Source organism: Ranitomeya variabilis, chromosome 3, assembly GCF_051348905.1.
Source record: "Ranitomeya variabilis isolate aRanVar5 chromosome 3, aRanVar5.hap1, whole genome shotgun sequence".
NCBI classification, from domain to species: domain Eukaryota; kingdom Metazoa; phylum Chordata; class Amphibia; order Anura; family Dendrobatidae; genus Ranitomeya; species Ranitomeya variabilis.
This window is the reverse complement of record NC_135234.1, coordinates 718,686,091-718,704,475: the sequence shown is the minus strand read 5'-3', so window position 1 is coordinate 718,704,475 and position 18,385 is coordinate 718,686,091. Positions and strand designations below refer to the sequence as shown.

The window sequence follows — 18,385 nt, the reverse complement described above, 5'->3', positions numbered from 1 at the left end:
CAGAACGGAGGGCACGGGTAGGGTGGTAGACAGACTGAGACGAGGGAGGAGATGTAGGGTGGTGCTGAGCCACTGAGTGCTTTGTGGATGAGGGTAATAAGTTTATATTGAATTCTGTAGTGGATGGGTAACCAGTGTAATGACTGGCACAAGGTAGAGGCATCAGTGTAGCAGTTGGTGAGGAATATGATCCTGGCTGCAGCATTCAAGACGGATTGGGAAGAGGGAGGCCGATTAGTAGAGTTACAATAGTCCAGACGAGAATGGATAAGAGAAACAGTGCATTGATTCTTTGTGGATTGAATTTAATGTTTTTACACATTTTTCTAAGCTTATTTTTTACTTTATTACTTAGTCCCTCTATGGGACTTTCACTTTTTGCAGTCTGATGTCTTTATAAGGCATTGCAGTGCACCAGCATTGCAAGGCTTTATACCAGCCAGTGCTGCACCAACACAAGCTTCTTAGATCATGCTCGAGCCCTTCTACATGCTGCGATCGATATTGATCACATCATGTAGGGGGTTAAGCTGCCGGGAGCGGTACTGCTTCTAGCAGTCAGAGCCTGGTGTCAGCTATCATGTTAACTGAACACCCAGTGGACATGCGCTTGCAAAATTGACATAACATACCCCAAGGTCGATAAGTCGTTCCCTTCTATGACATACGGGGTACGTCAAAGTTTGGGAAAGGGTTAAAATAATCTTTGGAGGCAGATTGTCAGGGAGACCTATGTCCAGCCCGTAGATCTTAACGGCTCATTTACATATAAGAAAAATGTGGATTTCTCTGCTGGAATAAGACATAAGAGCGCAGATATCAAGGTCTCTCCGGACCACCCACCATGCTGTCTGCCTTTTACGAATGTGTAACAGAATGGCTGTGGTATAGAGCTCACTGATGGCAACACGGTCCTGTAAAAATGAGTACACCCCACATCAAAAACTACTGTATCTAGTATTTGGCATGACGTCCATGACTTAAGGACCACACGTAGTTTTCTTGACATGAATGAACAAGTTGCATTTCTGAAGAACAGGGTGAAAATGATTGTGACCGAGTGTCTCCTGATGTGACCCCAACTGAACACCTATGGGGGATTCTGAAGACACAAGTTGTCATCAATTCCATCCAGCATCCAGGCTGTAACCAAGGTCGTTCTCTGAGAATGGAAAAAGTCTGTTGCAGTATGCTTCCGACTTGTTCATTGCATGCTTAGGCTACTTTCACACTAGCGTTAACTGCAATCCGTCACAATGCGTCGTTTTGCAGAAAAAACGCATCCTGCAAAAGTGCTTGCAGGATGCGTTTTTTTCCCCATAGACTAACATTAAGCGACGTATTGTGACGGATTGACACACGTCGCAACCGTCGTGAGACGGTTGCGCCGTGCTGTGGCGGACCGTCGGCACAAAAAAAGCTACATGTAACGTTTTTTTGCCGCCGACGGTCCGCTTTTTCCGACCGCGCATGCGCGGTGGGAACTCCGCCCCCACCTCCCCGCACTTCCCCGCACCTCACAATGGGGCAGCGGATGCGCTGGAAAAATGCATCCGCTGCCCCCGTTGTGCGGCGCAGAGAACGCTAGCGTCGGTAACCTCGGCCCGACGCACTGCGACGGGCCGAGCCCGACGCTAGTGTGAAAGTAGCCTTAGGGTATGTTTCCACGGTCAGGAAACGCTGCTTGTTTGACGCTGCGCAGAGCTGAAGCGTCAAACAAGCAGCGTCCAGATGTTCCAGCATAGTGGAGGGGATTTTATGAAATCCCGTCTCCACTATGCGTGGAAACCCGCACGCGGCGGCCCTGCGACTCCGGACATGCTGCGCGTCTTTTCAGATCGCAGCATGTCTGTACGTCCCCGCAAGGCATATCACAGGGCCCTATGGGACAGAGCGATCATCCCGGATGTGAAGAGTTAACACATCCGGCATGATCGCGTCCCAGAAAGGGGGCGGGGCTTAGCGCCGAGCGGCTTCGCCGCTGCGGCGATACCGCCGGCCATCCTGAACGTGGAGACATAGCCTTAGAAGGCTTGGTACCGTCCTTTTAAAAGGATCATTGCCAAAGACGAAATGTTTTGTACATGGCCTTGGAATAAATACAACTTTACTTTTGTAATATTTTCTTTTGTTATTGTAAATATATCTGGTATAACATTAAATTATGAACAATTGGCTTATATGTTAACTAATTTAGCATTTTGCCAATTAACACCATATTAGTATGTATTTTCATTGTATTGGCTAATAAAATGTCATGGCTTAAAGGGAATTTGTCACCACATTTGACCTATCTAAACTATTAATATGGGCATACAGGTTATAGTTGCTGAAAAAAGTCCTCCCTGTATTCCTCACATCTGATGTCTTCTGGATAAATCCTTTATCACTTTATGTAAATGATCTCTTTCAGGCTATTAGGAAGATGCTGCCTGTTAGATAACTCTGCCTCCAGAGCTTATTTGGCATATCAGTGTGATGTGTCATGGCAACGTCCTCCATAGAGCCTGGAAAAGCTCCTCTTAATATATACTTACCTTGTAATGTCTTCACATTCTGTTCCGTCCAGATGTGTCCGGATCCCAGAATTCCAAGCGGCAGAATTTCACCGTCCTCCATATTGGGGCACCCAAGTGATGGGTGTCTCAATATGGAAACTGCTAGTGGTACCAGCCTCTTGCGCGGTACCACCAGCGGAACACAGTCGCACCACACACACACAAACTGTATACACCGTACGCAACACACACTGTATATGCCGTACGCACCACACACACACACGCGCGCGCGCACACACACACACACACACACACACACACACACACACACACACACACACACACACACACACACACACACACACACTGTATACACCGTACGCAACACACACTGTATATGCCGTACGCAGCCTGTTGCGCGGTACCACCAGCGGAACACCGTCGCAAACACGCCGCTGCCGGGATCAGCCGAAAAATCATTTTGCTTTTATTTGCATTTTTAATTTTTCGGGAACGGGGCTGTGTGATGACTTATTTTTTGTTTCCCGAGGTGACGTTTTTATTGGTGCCATTTTGGGTTAGATAAAATGTTTTGATCGCCTCTTTGCATTTTATTGAAAGGTTGCGACTGCCAAATAGTTATGTTTTATATTTTGATAGATCAGAATTTTATGAACACTGCAAAACCAAATGTGGTGGTGTTTGTTTTTTTTTTTTTTAAATTGAGCACAAGGGGGATGATTCCAATTTTATTTTTCACTTTATGTTCATACTTTTTCACATCAGCACTGCTATATATTAATAAAATCATGATTTGCTATGATTGCTAGCCACGGGCTGTCTTTCACAGGAGGAACGAAATGACAGGCTGCGGGGTTATCAGCAGACCGCCTCCTTTCATGAAAACTCAAAGGCGACCCGTGATCATGTCTCGGGCGCATCAATGAGAGTGAATTGGTTCCCCCCCTGCCAGCATATTTTAAATGCCACTGTCAGAGCTTGACAGCAGAATTTAACAGATTAACAGCCATGGCCGGAGCTCCGATCTACCTGCGGTTATTAGAGGCACATGATGGCTGAGTAGATTAACCATCATGTGTGGGGCGGTGTATGAGGAACACAACATATGATGTAAGTTTACATCATATCCTGTGAAGGAGTTAATTTAAACTCAAAACAAAATAACATAATTGCTTAATACTGCAATGTGCTGCTTTTTTTTTTTTTTTTAAATAAAATATATACCTTGTATCATGACTTTGTTTTTCAGCTTGTTTTAGACCTCAAAAGGAAGATTTGGACTGGAAGTGCACTTGACTCTCTAACAGATTCTCCTGATATAAGGTAGATTTTTTTCAACTTAAAATTTTAAAGAATGTTACTGCTTTTTTTTTTGTACTCAATGATTGAAGAAAACGTGGTGAAATCACAGTTGTTACTATAAGGGTATGTGCACGCGTTCAGGTTTTTTTCACGTTTTTTTCGCTATAAAAACTCATTAAAAACACATACATTATGCATCCTATCATTTAGAATGCATTCTGCATGTTTTGTGCACATGGTTACGCATCGCAGTAAAAAAAGCAGCATGTTCATTAATTTTGCGGATTTTCCGCGTTTTTCCCGCAATTCTATGCATTTGGAAAAAAAAGCACAAAAAACGCGTCAAAAACGCATGAAAAAACGTGAAAAAACCCCATGCGGATTTCTGGCAGAAATGTCCGTTTTTTTGGTCAGGAAAATTTCTGCTAGAAATCCTGAAGTGTGCACATAGCCTTAACGAGGATCCTGTTGTGACTACTCATAGACACTGTATATACACTGTATCGCCAAAGTGAATGCACCCCTGACAACACTGAAGATCTGACACTTTGATAAAATAGAAAGTAGTCAGTGTACAGCTTGTATAACAGTGTAAGTTTGTTGTGTCTTGGCATTCATGGTTCCCTCAATGAACTGTAGCTCCCCACAGCCGGCCACACTCGTGAAGCTCCTATGAAAAGATATAATAAAATATGTACAAAAATGTGAGGGATGTCCTCACTTTTGTGATATACTATATATGGTAAAAATAAAAAGCTTTTTAGGCTACGTTCACATTTGCGTCTTTGGGCGCAGCGTCGTCGACGCAACCCAAAACGCATGTCAAACCGAATAGCCGCATGTCAAATGCGCCTTTTTTTTACTCAAAAGGCGCATGCGTCGAACAACGCGGGTCAACGCAGGCACCTGCGCCCTATGCGTTTTACATAGACAGTAATGTGTTTTTTTGGCGCATTTACGACGCAAGTGCGTTGCATGCGTTGTTTACCTGAAATGTGACGCAGGAAAAATGCAACATTTAGCGTCGGCCGCGCCCTGTCTGGTACGACACATGCGTCATTTGGGCGCACAACGCATACCGGCGCATGTCCATGCGCCCCCCATGTTAAAGTTAGGGGCGCATGACGCATGCGTCGGTATCCATCGACGACGCTGCGCCCAAAGACGCAAATGTGAACGTAGTTGTAAGAAATGCGTTAGAAATACCATAAAATAGGTGGGCTTTGTAAGTCGACGCTTGGTTCCCAGCTCCTGTTTTCCCCTAACAGTTGGTGCAGCTCCTCGTCCACCCTTTCATTTCCTCCTGGAGCATCACTGTGTGCTCACTATCGGTCATAATGCGACTGAGAAGAAAAGGCTGGAAAGCATAAGTAGCAGTCTAACAACAAGGCTCCTCCTTAAAGGGGTATTTCCATCTCAAAGATCCTATTTTAATATGTAGTAAATGTAGTGTAATTTTTCTGATTCTGTCTCTTTCCTCCTGTGCATTGCAGTGGTCGTAAGCATGAATACCTAAGGTTCTGCAATGCCTGCACATGAGACATGGCCAATCAGAAAAACTATACTGCATTTCTAATTGGAAGTATTTGCTAATATTAATTTAATATTATAGCTAATACTACATATTCAGATAGGATCTTGGAGATGGGAATACTCGCGTGCCTGCAATTTCAGCACCTACCTGTCCCAACGATGAAGCCTGCACTCAATCGGCTGTAGTTGAGATGGAGTGTCAAAGACTGGGACCTCGAAGTTACATCCTGACGTGGGACTACTAGAAGGGATGTTCTTACAGCTGTTGTATAATAGCTCCTTAGATATACTATTCACTCTTATGGGTCATCTGAAAAAGGATGTATGTATGATCCATCAAGAAGTCCGTAAAGTTAATGACTACCTAACTGGTGAAGGAGCGGGTCGGAGAGGTGAATAAATTGACTGCTACTTATAAAGTGGGATTTCAAGAAATGCGTCTTATAATGAACAAGGTCGGTGACTTTGAAAAACAGATTGCATAGAAATAACATCGGAGACCACCTGTTTGTACATGGAGCCATGGAAGCATTCAACTAGTCTGTTTTCAATCACGTGATGTCTTGGACTTAATGGAAAGTAGAAGAATTAGTTGGGTAGAAAGGTACAATGAGTAATTTACACAGTGCCATAGATATGATCAAAGCAATATATTAAGAGGATAAGCACTTTGATGGGAGCCTTTTAGCATATGGCCAAGTTGACATTACTATTTTGTTTGAGTGCTGTCCATGGGAGAACTAATATCACTTAGGCTACTTTCACACATCCGTCGGTACGGGGCTGTCGCAAACCGTCGGCCCGACGTACCGACGGACGTTGTGCACAAATGTGCACAACGTGGGCAGCGGATGCAGTTTTACGACTCATCTGCTGCCCATTGTGACTTCCGGGGGGGGGGGGGGAATGGCGGAGCCGACGGACCAAAAAATGTTACATTGAACGTTTTTTTTGTCACGACGGACCGCAAAAACACGACGCATCCGTCGCATGACTGATGCGACGTGTGTCCATCCGTCGCAATCCGTTGTTAGTTAGCCAATGGCAAAAAAATGGATCCTGCGGGCACATTTGCAGGAACCGGAGGAAAAAAGACGAAAGTGTGAAAGTAGCCTTAGACCAATGTTATTCAATTAGGGCGTTCGGATCTGTGCCAAATCTGCGTGTAGGGAAAAATAAAACTGATGCTTCCACTAATTTCTTTTGTATTTTGGATGAGAGCGCCTATTCAAGTCTATAGGTTCACACAAAAAAAAATCGGAATCCACTCGGATCTACTGTGCAGGATCCAATTTTCACAAATACATAACTATTGATGAAGAACAGACACCATATAGTTGACAATTAGGATGAAAATGACCCATTTTTCCTAGACGAAACTCCCAGCGATTGTTTTATACGATCGTGTGAATGTAACCCAAGACTGATAGCCTATAAGCTTAATAGGATGACCAAGTTTTCACCACCATATAAAAAAAAAATCGTCCACATTTCATCCAGAAAAAACTTAACGATTTTTATCTCATCAACCATGTGCAATCCATATGGCATTTGATTTTCTACATCTGCAGTTAGTAAAATTTACAAGACTAAATACAGTTTCCTATGTTGAATTGCAATGCATCTGTGAAAATTAGATGTTGCATGGTTGATCCGTTTGGGATTTGATTTTTTTTTAGTACTCATCAATAAACTTGAAGTATGACACACGGAAGCTAGTGCATGCTGCAATTTTTTTTTATTATGTAAATAACATGGTTCCTAGTGCTGTTGTTTTTTTTGACGGATGGCACTCAGACCAAAACTATGGTCTCATGAACTTGGCCTAAGGGCTGTATTTTTCAGACTATAAGACACACTGGACCATAAGACGCACCAAAAATTTTCAGAAGGATAATAGGGAAATAAATTAATGGATGGGAGTCCGTCTTACAGTCCGAATTCAGCTTATCGGTGAGGGCGGAAATCGGCAGCGCTGGTGGAGCGGAGTCACAGAGGGTGTTTGATGGTCCGGCATGTGCAAATTGCTATCTCGCCGCCAAGATCTCAATCTGTGCACGTGCCATTTTCCGGGAGGCCACCGCATTGCAGCAACTGAAGTGCGGGGGCTTCGGGTTTTCACAAAATGTCGGCTGAGCCCCCACACCACCGAGCACTGCTGCACCAGGCTGGGATGGGAGTCAGATCAACACCCTGCAGCGTCGGACCACCCAACACCCTCTCATCCAGTAGTTTCCACAGTGTGTGACCACAGGATCTAAAGGGGGGTTGAAGCAAAGTGTTGGCTGTGATATTCCATGTATAGAACTGCTTATTCCGCACGTATTGCATACATACGTGGTGCTTGTTGGTAGGAGATTGCAAAAGTCCGTTGCTTTACTGTAATTATCTTTACTTTATACTCTCTTTAAGGTTCAGTATAGACTTGGACACAATGCTGAAAACTGTCGACAATCTGGGAATGGTTTTCACAGTTGGTAGTGCTATGTAAGTTCAATCTATACATCCATATAGTTCCTATATTGTCACTTTATTTTTTAGTCATGTACAAGAAATGCTAAGCCTATAGTTCTCAGTGTCAGGAAGAACGAGATATATTTAGTTTTGTTAATTAGCAGTACAAATTTTATTTATTTTTTATTTTCCTGTAAGCAATTCTTGGAATGTTCTTCTTACTTCCTATATTTCTATATTGAATATTGACCAGGTAGGCCTACCTGTAGTACAACTCTCGCAGATTTCATTGAGAATACTTCTGAAAACTGGTTGGCTTTCGCTATTATATATAGTCACCATGTCACTTTTTGCACAGTTTAAGGAGTTGTTGTTTTTGTTTCATCTTAAGAGGTATTAATTGTGTAATCTTTATCTGTACAAATAAAATGTATGATTTACTGTACTAGATGGTGGCCCGATTCTAACGCCTTGGGTATTCTAGCATATGTATGCGTAGTGGATAGCACAGCCCGCATAGTATATTGCGCAGCCCACGTAGTATATTGCGCAGCCCACGTAGTATATTGCGCAGCCCACGTAGTATATTGCGCAGCCCACGTAGTACATTGCGCAGCCTACGCTGTACATTGCGCAGCCCACGTAGTATATTGCGCAGCCCACGTTGTATATTGCGCAGCCCACGTTGTATATTGCGCAGCCCACGTAGTATGTTGCGCAGCCCACGTTGTACATTGCGCAGCCCACGTAGTACATTGCCCAGCCCACGTAGTATATTGCGCAGCCCACGTTGTATATTGCACATCCCACGTTGTATATTGCGCAGCCCACGTTGTATATTGCGCAGCCCACGTAGTATATTGCCCAGCCCACGTAGTATATTGCCCAGCCCACGTAGTATATAGCCCAGCCCACGTAGTATATAGCGCAGCCCACGTAGTATATAGCGCAGCCCACGTAGTATATAGCGCAGCCCACGTAGTATATAGCGCAGCCCACGTAGTATATAGCGCAGCCCACGTAGTATATAGCGCAGCCCACGTAGTATATAGCGCAGCCCACGTAGTATATAGCGCAGCCCACGTAGTATATTGCGCAGCCCACGTTGTACATTGCCCAGCCCACGTAGTACATTGCGCAGCCCACGTTGTATATTGCGCAGCCCACGTTGTATATTGCGCAGCCCACGTTGTATATTGCGCAGCCCACGTTGTATATTGCGCAGCCCACGTTGTATATTGCGCAGCCCACGTTGTATATTGCGCAGCCCACGTTGTATATTGCGCAGCCCACGTTGTATATTGCGCAGCCCACGTTGTATATTGCGCAGCCCACGTTGTATAGTCACGAAGTATATTGCCCAGCCACGTAGTATATTGCCCAGCCCACGTAGTATATTGCCCAGCCCACGTAGTATATTGCCCAGCCCACGTAGTATATTGCCCAGCCCACGTAGTATATTGCCCAGCCCACGTAGTATATTGCCCAGCCCACGTAGTATATAGCCCAGCCCACGTAGTATATAGCCCAGCCCACCTAGTATATAGCCCAGCCCACCTAGTATATAGCCCAGCCCACCTAGTATATAGTGCAGCCCACGTTGTATATAGCGCAGCCCACGTTGTATATAGCGCAGCCCATGTAGTATATTGCCCAGCCCATGTAGTTTATTGCCAAGTCCATGTAGTATATAGCAATGTGGGCATCATATCCCTGTTAGAAAAAAAAAATAAAAAAATAAAAAAAATAAAATAAAAAATAGTTACTCACCTTCCGGATCCAAGCGAAGCGGTTACCGACACTGCTCATGCGCTCCGGTCCCAAGAGTGCATTGCGGTCTCGCGAGATGATGACGTAGAGACCGCTACGTCGTCATCTCGGGAGATCGCAGCATGGAGCGGTTACCGGATCGTCGCGAGCGGGAAAGGCCTGTTGTCGATCCAGGGGCCGACGGATGGTGAGTATTTAACGATTTTATATGTTTTCATTATTTTTAACATTATATCCTTTTACTATTCATGCCGCATAGGCAGCATGAATAGTAAATAGTTGGTCACACAGGGTTAATAGCAGCGGTAACGGAGTGCGTTATCCGCGGCATAACGCGGTCCGTTACCGCTGCCATTAACCCTGTGTGAGGGCAGACTGGAGGGGAGTACGGAGCGGGCCCTGACTGCGGGGAGGAAGGAGCAGCCAATTTTCCGCCGGACTGTGGCCGTCGCTGATTGGTCGTGGCTGTTTTGCCACGACCAATCAGCGACTTGGATTCCATGACAGACAGAGGCCGCGACCAATGAATATCCGTGACAGACAGAAGGACAGACGGAAGTGACCCTTAGACAATTATATAGTAGATAATTGGTGTGTGCCTCTATGCTTTTCCTCCCTTTTTGTTGTATACATTTATTTTTTTGAAGGTTGGAGGACACCTGAGGTTTTTTTTTTTACTAAATTAGATGGGTTTTTAGCAGCAGCCAGAGTGATTATGTATTCTGCTTTTCCTATGACTTTCGTGGAGCTCTGTATTGTTGTGTATGCTATTTTGACAGTACGCTTATTCTCTAATAGATGCCAAACCACACCCGATACGAATGTGGCGTTCAAGGAAAATCCTCCTTTAGATGTTACGGCTGAAGACAGAAACACTGGCAGCCAACGCAAAGATTGCGGCAAAAGTTTTGTTTTTGAACATAGTGAGTTTGATTTTGGATATGTGAAACTAGATGAAGATAAGAACTCCAGCAAACTGCTCCCTTCACAAAATTACCATCATAAAGGTCCCTTTCAAGAACCCAGTCCAATTTTACTGAAGAAGGATGCTTTGGCACAATCTTTGAGTAGCCCTGATATCATCATAGAGGAAATTATTGAGGAAGACGAACCTTGTAAGTGTGGGGTCTCTTTTCTTTTTTTGTTTTCTAAACTTCGGAGGGAGTTGTGCTTTCAGTGAAGTCATACTCGGTAGAGAGGCTTGTAGAGTTAACCTATTGGTAAGATCTGAAAAATGTCTTGTCAGAAGAAATAACCAGTAGAGTTTTACCATATGTTCTCTAAAATTCTATAACCCATAAACTATGACTGCTAAACACACTGAGTAATATTTACATTGTTCTAGGTGTGCCTGCGCCCCAGAATAATAAAGCGATTTGCTGTTTCAAAGGAAAACCTTTGAAGAACGGTAAGAAATAAAGGTTTTATACCTGGTAGATATGTTTCCTTTTCTGCTGGCTGATTAGCTTCAGATTTGTCTACAGTCTTAAAGCAAACTTGTTATGTTGAAAACGGTGCATGATCTGCAGGCAGGACGTGATAACCCAGGAGCTTCTGATCAGATTGATATGCATTTTTGTGGGAAAGGTTTTAGTATAACTTGTATTTTATGCAATGAAATCCCTGGGGTTTCTATGCATGAGTCAAGTGGGGGGGGGGGGTGCTATTTAGTGATGACAATTCTTCCCGCTATGACTATTTGGTAGTTGTCATAACGGAGTAGGACCGCCGAATGGACTCACGTGCAAGCATCAGATATTTCAGTGAATAATACACAAGCTATATTGAATCTTTTCCAGCAACCCTGTATATAATTTTTCTCTACTTCTAGTGTATACCAGGCTGTGCACAGATTTGACTTCATGTACAACCTGACAGGTTCCCTTTAAATGCTTCTTGTTTATATTCTTGAGGAGCACAGGATAACTGGTGTACATGTCTTTCATTGTAGAGGGGAGATGCTTTTAATGGGTTAACAAACACTTGTACCCGGGCATCACCACGTACATGCATGTTGCTGATCACTGGATCTTCTAGAAAAATGTTCAGTGATTTGGGTAATTTATACGGGCTTGAAAATAATCATTGGCTGCAGCACACAACGTCTAGTAAACAGATTAACATTCTGCAGTATGGAGACAAATTATTGCATTAATGATTACTCTGTTCCGTTGGTATTCATTGGCCTGTATAAATAAACTAGTTCACGAGCGTGTGGTGGACTTCCTCTCCTCAGATAGATCTCAAAAGCGTCACATTTGCCATCGTCAGGATAAGCTCGCTTCTTTCTAGAGGAACATTCCGATTATTCAGCCACCTCCCTCTGCGTTTGCATGCGAGTTCTGGCTAATATAGTCTTGTGAGAGGCCTTACATGACTTTCATCTGCACCTCTGTGGACCTTGGCTTGAAATCCTTTGCCAAGTCAGACTTTCACTCTGGCAACTCAACCCTTGGGACAGTCTTAGGTAAGTAATGCAGTTATTGAGTGAGCGCACCCCATCCATCAAGGCACCCAGTCTGTTGTCTCTCTCAGGATTTGTTAGAAATTATTTCTGCAAAACCTTTCTCCTGACACTTGACTGCTCTTGCAGGGTTGATTAGCTGTATTTTTTGGTTCGAGGGTTGGGCCGAAAATTCCATTTAGAGGCGGTGCTCTTGCTGTTGGGTCTTTTTTTTTTTTCTCTGCCTCCTGTCTCATTGGTTTGCATCTTACAAAATGAATGAAGCCACTGATGGCAAGAGCTTTCACTTGCGGCAGCGGAAACTTAGCCAAAGGTTTCATTCTTTTTGTCGTTTCTTGAACTTTCTGACCAGATCAGTAAGACTCTTGACCTTTCTGATGACCCTATTTGCCAGCCAGCTGCTAATGGAACTTGCTTGATTACGGACAGGCTCCTTCTCTTTCATAATGCGAAGAATTACCACATCTTTCAAGCTTTGATGCAAGGGAGATTCCTCTGAAAGATGCCCCAAACATTTTGGTGTAACTCCTGTTAGAATTAAGCCGTTTTAACCCCCCAAAATCCGCTACATATCTTGAGTTATATATTTTTGATTGAGTTACATGCATTTTCTGCCAGACACATTTTGTTGTGGCTTACGATGTTCCTGAATATTTCAGCATGCATATCCAGAGGGGGGTGTATAGGAGAAATTTTCACTTTGGATGTTTTCCATTAAATTTTCCACAGTGGAAGGCTTTTTCTGATAAACTTTGCTCATATCCCAAAAGAAAAGGTCTGTTGGTGTCCGGTCCGGCCACCAGAGCACCTTTGAAGTTACCCTGTTGAAGAAAATTCTACCATGCTCTTTGCCGATGTGTGACGCTTTGCTTCATCTGGCGGGATGCAAACCACCGTTAACTCCTGATCATCGGTGTTCACAGTGGTATCCAAGGAAATGATACATATGATGCACAACTGAGAGATCGCATACCATACACCAACTATCTGATAATGGAGTGGGTTTTTTTGTGAGTGGCAAAAATATTTTCATCAGCCCATGTATGGGTGTTTTGCAAGTTAACATACTGTATCTTGACAAATGGAACCATGCCTCCCTCCTTTGTTTTTTAGACTACTGCTCCGGTCTGTCCACGCTGGGAGGCAGAGCTACTGTGCACTTGGGTGGTGCGACTACACGTGATGGTGCCTCATGTGTGGAAGTTGTCTCCTGGTTGGCTGTCAATGCAGGACGCTGCCTTGCCTGGTGTTAGCCAATGGTGGGAATGTTTTCCCTGCTTTACAGATCAGCAGGGAGTGGCTCCCTGGACATGACTAGGAGGAATGAATCACCTGATTGTTATCTTCAGATTTGGACTGGCTATTTAAGGCCTGCTTCCATTTCAGAATAATGCTGTTTATTCATTTCCCTTGCGTAGGTGTATGGTGAGGGCTTCCTGGTTGAGCTCTGGTTGCTTCTCACTGTACCTGCTATTGGTTCTTCTTTATTACCTATTGTCCCGGTGTTTCCCTTTGGTGACTCTTGTCGTCAGTGTCACCAGATGCCAGCTATGCTGCGACCACAGTCTAGGAACGGCTCTATAAAACCCCCTCCCCTTTAGGAGTGGGTGAAGAATATCCCGGCCCTTAAAGGTAACTGCAGACTTATGAATCTTCCCAGCACACGAACTGTGTACTGTGGGGATTCGCTAGTTTCAGATCTGGGAACGGAGGGTGCGTGTGAGTTACACATACCTCCGGCCAGTGGCGCTGCCTCACGCCACACGGCTCTACATTATAAACTTCTGTAAAGCACCTGGGAGATTAAGGTGCTCCCCACACATCTAGATACATTCCTTGAAGGGTCCAATTTCCAAAATGAAGTAACTTGTTTGTGTGGGGGGTTCCACTGTTTAGGCACATCAGTGGCTCTCCAAATGCGTCATGACACAAATTTTTTGGAAAAAAAAGCTAAATGTTAATATTTTTCCTTCCACGTTCCATTAATTCGTGTGAAGCACCTGAAGGGTTAATAAATTTGAATGTGGTTTTGAGCACCTTGAGGGTTTCCGTTTTTAGAATGGTGTCACTTTTGGATAATTTCTGTCATGCAAGTCCCTCAAAGTCACTTCAAATGTGATGTGGTTCTTAAAAACAATGGTTTTGTAATTTTTTTTGGAAAAATGAGAAATCGCTGGTCATATTTGAACCCTTATAACTTCCTAACAAAAAAAAATTGTTTCAAAGATTGTGCTGATGTAAGGTAGACATGTGGGAAATGTTATTTATTAACTATAGGCCCCTCAGTCACTTCAAATGTGATGTGGTCCCTAAAAATATATGGATTTGTAAATTTTGTTTAAAAAATAAGAAATGGCTGGTCAACTTTTAACCCTTCTAACTTCCTTGCCAAAAAAATTATTTAAAAAATTGTGCTGATGTAAAGCAGACATATGCAAAATGGCATTTATTAGCCATTTTATGTGACTGACTCTGATTTAAGGGCATAAAAATTATAAAAGTTTGAAAATTTCTAAATTTTCACCAAAATTCCATTTTTTCCCCCCTCACAAATAAACGCAAGTCATATTGAAGAAATGTTACCACTATCAGTGGGATCTGTTGAAGCTCTCCAGAGTTATTGCCACGTAAAGTGACAGTGGTCAGAATTGTAAAATGTGGCCTGGTCACGAAGGCGCACAGAGACTTGGGGGTGTGGAGAGGCCATAAAAGGAATTACATATTTATTTATTTTTTTTTTCTCCTACGCCTCATTGGGGGACACAGACCGTGGGTGTTATGCTGCTTGCCACTAGGAGGACACTAAGTGATACAAAGAAAGTTAGCTCCTCCCCTGCAGTATACACCCTCCTGCTGGCCCTCAGCTAACCAGTTCTTGCTTAGTGTCTGTAGGAGGCACTTGGGTCTGTTTTCAGACCCCAACTTTCTTATTTTAATTTAAATTTTTATTTTTCTGTAAATTTTTATTTTTTATTCAACGGAGTGAAGGGGGCGACGGATCCTTTTTTACGGGACCCGCTCTCCCCCGAACCAGCAACAGGCGAGCACGGCGAGTATACCTCCCCGTCCCTCTCCTGCGACGTTGGAGCACGCCAATTTTTACTGGGGCGACGGGTTTCCATATTTGGTCCCGATCTCCCTTCCCCCTGCAAGACGGCAAGCACATAGAGCCTGGCTCTAATGTTCCTCTCCGGGGCCGACAGACAAGGCCCACATTACATGGCGTTGCATGCTTGCGGCAGAGCCCAAAGGGATTACAGAAGAGGATGAGGATGGAGCGCGCAGGGACAGAAGGACCTGCATTACAGGACTGTGAGTATATCAGGAGTTCCCCTCCTGCACTCCACATCGCCTTGCGGCCGCGCCGCCGCACACCGCCGGGCAGGCCGGAAATTTAGTCCCCGGTTTTTCAGCCGGAGTAGGCCGCAATGGCCTCTATGGGGCAGGCGCCGGCGGTACTTGCGGCAGAGCCCCTGGAGAGAGGCGCCGGCGGTCGGGAAACTGCGGCGGTTAGCGTCGCTCCGTTGCGGCCGCCGCGCATCGCCAGGCAGGCCGAAAATTTAGTCCCCGGCTTCTCAGCTGGAGTAGGCCGCAGTGGGCAGATCCCTCCCACGGCCGTAACCCCGCCCCCTATATCGGCGCTTCTCGTCTGGGACGAGAGGCGCCCTGCAGATCTCGGGGGCCATTCTTCCTCACGCTGACTGCGTGGAAGATGCGGTCCTGGGGGTGCCACTGGCCGGTACGCCAGCGGCAATCATTCGGCGCGCGGCCCGCCGACGCGCTCCACCGGCAGGCTCCATAAATTTAGTTCCCGGCTTTTTCAGCCGGACTAGGCCGCAGTTGAAAGCCCCTTCTGGGGCGAAGGTGCCTTCACGGTCCCGATGGGCTGAACTTCGTGGATGTACAGAAGCCCCTCTCCATGGTCCGGGCAGCCCCCAAGAAGGGTGGCGGACGGTTCCTCTCCACCTCCCTAACAAAGGGATGATGGATTGAGGTTTATCTCTCTATCCCTGCACCGTCCTCGCTGCAATACCCGACATCCGCGGCGGCTCCATGCCGGGACGCGCACCGTTGGTAAGTGGATCCTGCCAGCGATGGGCTTCTGCAGCGGGATATTCACAGGCAGTCTCAGGCTTCCCTGTGGCCCACCTCCCTGAGGTAACGCTCCAGCCGGCTACAATTTTCTCGAGCAACGAGTGACAGGTCGCCGGCTGCAGAAATTTACGCCCCAGCTTGGGCCTATTCATGGAAGTCTCAAGGCTCCGACCACTTTAAAGGGCGCCGGTCTCCCCACACCATCAACAGACGGGCACATGAAGGTCGCTTCCAGGTATCCTTTTTCTGCATCCAGGTCTAACGCCAGACAACCTGTCCTGTCCACCCGGAGACCTGAACTCTGTCGATGTACAGAGGCACCCCTTTCGGGCGTCTGAGCACCCCCCTCTGCATCACCACTATTTAACAGAAGATGCAGGAAATGTTCCCTCTCCACTTCCCTGTTAGGAGGATGGTGGATCGAGGCTCCTAATTTTTAACTCTATGACCTGCTGGAAGCAGCGGCGCATTCTGCCACTCCGCAGATTAACCGGGTGCAATCTCCTGTGGTTTACCTACCAGTATCCCTGTCCGACATGTCCTCAATTACAAATGCCACGCTCTGTCAAATAGCAAATCTGGTTTGCTCCGTTTTGCGGCTACGGGTCCAGCCTCTACCCTCCCTAGCCGCCGCATGGATTGCTAGAGCAACGGTCTCCTGCCTGGAGACCTTAACTACCTTGATTCACACCAGTACCCCTTTCCTGAAGACAGTTCAGCTGGTCAATCAAATTTTTCAGCGGGAGACTAACCAAGGATCGTACGTTCCTACAGCCCCGACCAACAGTGAAAGGGTTGTCCAGGACAGTCTAGATCTAAGGGATCTTGGTTCCTAAAAAGGGAACGAGAAGTAGGACCGATCCCGGACCTCAAACTTCTAACTTTTTCACAAGATTCTTCTTCTTCGAATGGAGTTTTTCTGCTCAGCTATTACTTCAACAAAAAAGGTGCAGTCTCTGGCATCCATCGACATTCGGGATGCCTAACCTCTTCAAAATTCCTTTGCCTTTCCATTCGTGAACAGCATTTAAGTCACGACCTTGTCCTTCGGCCTTGCTACCGCACCCAGAGCGTTCGCAAGGGTCATGGCGGCTGTCATCTTGCACCTAGAGGCGTGGTCGTTCTGCCCTGTTTGGCCGACTGTTTACACGCCCTTGCAGGACTACGCTGAGTCGTCTATATCACTTGTGATATCCTCTCACCTGGACTGGAAGCTAGACTTAGACAACTTCTCATTTCCAGCCCAGCAGATATCCTTTTTGAGGATGATCCGGTATTCTTCCAGAAGGGTGGTAAATTTCCCTCCAGACAAGGTCATGGTTTTCAACAGGGAGCTCACGCTCTTGCTCACTCATCCCCTCATTTCATTCGATTTGCTGGGAGGTTTCTTTAAAAAAAACAAACAAAAAAAAACAAAAAACGACGGAGACGACAATGGAAGCAGTTTTCCTTCGCTCCGTTAGTTTTTTTCAGCAAGTCAAGCAGCCTTTCAGACGATAGTCTCTGAGCTCTTTCTTCATCCGGGTTTTTTTTCTCCCGGTTCCATGGTTACTAGTAACTTCCAATGCCAGGCCTCTTTTTCCGATCATTGCTCTGGAGTTCTCAAAGGTAGTCCTATAGTAGGTCCACTACCTTATAGCGGGTCAACCCAGCCGATTTCAATTGGACAGCGCCACGGCTGTGTCATACGTCAATCATCTAGCGAGTACCCACGTTCAAGCGCCTTGGCCAGGGTACCTCACATGGGCCGAGATCTATCACTCTGTGATCTTGGCAGTACATGTCCCAGGAGTAGAACTCTGGGCTGCGAACATATTTCGCTGTCAGGGTTTCACCTCAAGTGAGTGGGAACTTCACCTGGAAGTTTTCCATCAGACCCGCCTTCACTGGAGCTCTACAGTTATAGTTCGGATGGCGTCCTGACTGATCGCCTGTGTACTCGAGTTTGTTGTTCGGCCTCGAGATCCAAGAGCCATCGCACTGCATGCTCTGGTTATTCCGTGGTACCAGTTTCCACTTCCGAGAGTTTTTCAGAAGCAGAAAGGGCCCCAGTGATCCTCGAAAATCCGCACTGACCACGTCAGTTCGCTTGCGGAGCTGATAGTTTTCTGTCTTTCTGCAACAAAACTGCAAGTAGGGACCACTTCGCAGGATGTTTTCACATGTAGTTCTTCCCTATTGCATACCGTTAGATCATTGGGATCTATTCTATTAGGGAAGGTCGCCCCCCTTTTTTTCTCGGCGATAT

At 45.6% G+C, this 18,385-nt stretch overlaps 1 protein-coding gene across 2 annotated transcripts in view; it reads left to right on the top strand.

The window, feature by feature from the left end:
* RNF17 (ring finger protein 17) overlaps positions 1–18,385 on the top strand; it is a 362,040-nt gene that overhangs the window by 72,636 nt on the left and 271,019 nt on the right. For both annotated transcript variants that reach the window (XM_077298329.1, XM_077298328.1), the window contains exons 6-9: positions 3,769–3,842; positions 7,767–7,841; positions 10,377–10,693; positions 10,924–10,986. In XM_077298329.1, the coding sequence (XP_077154444.1) occupies positions 3,769–3,842; positions 7,767–7,841; positions 10,377–10,693; positions 10,924–10,986 (529 nt within the window). The remainder of the gene's footprint in view (positions 1–3,768; positions 3,843–7,766; positions 7,842–10,376; positions 10,694–10,923; positions 10,987–18,385) is intronic.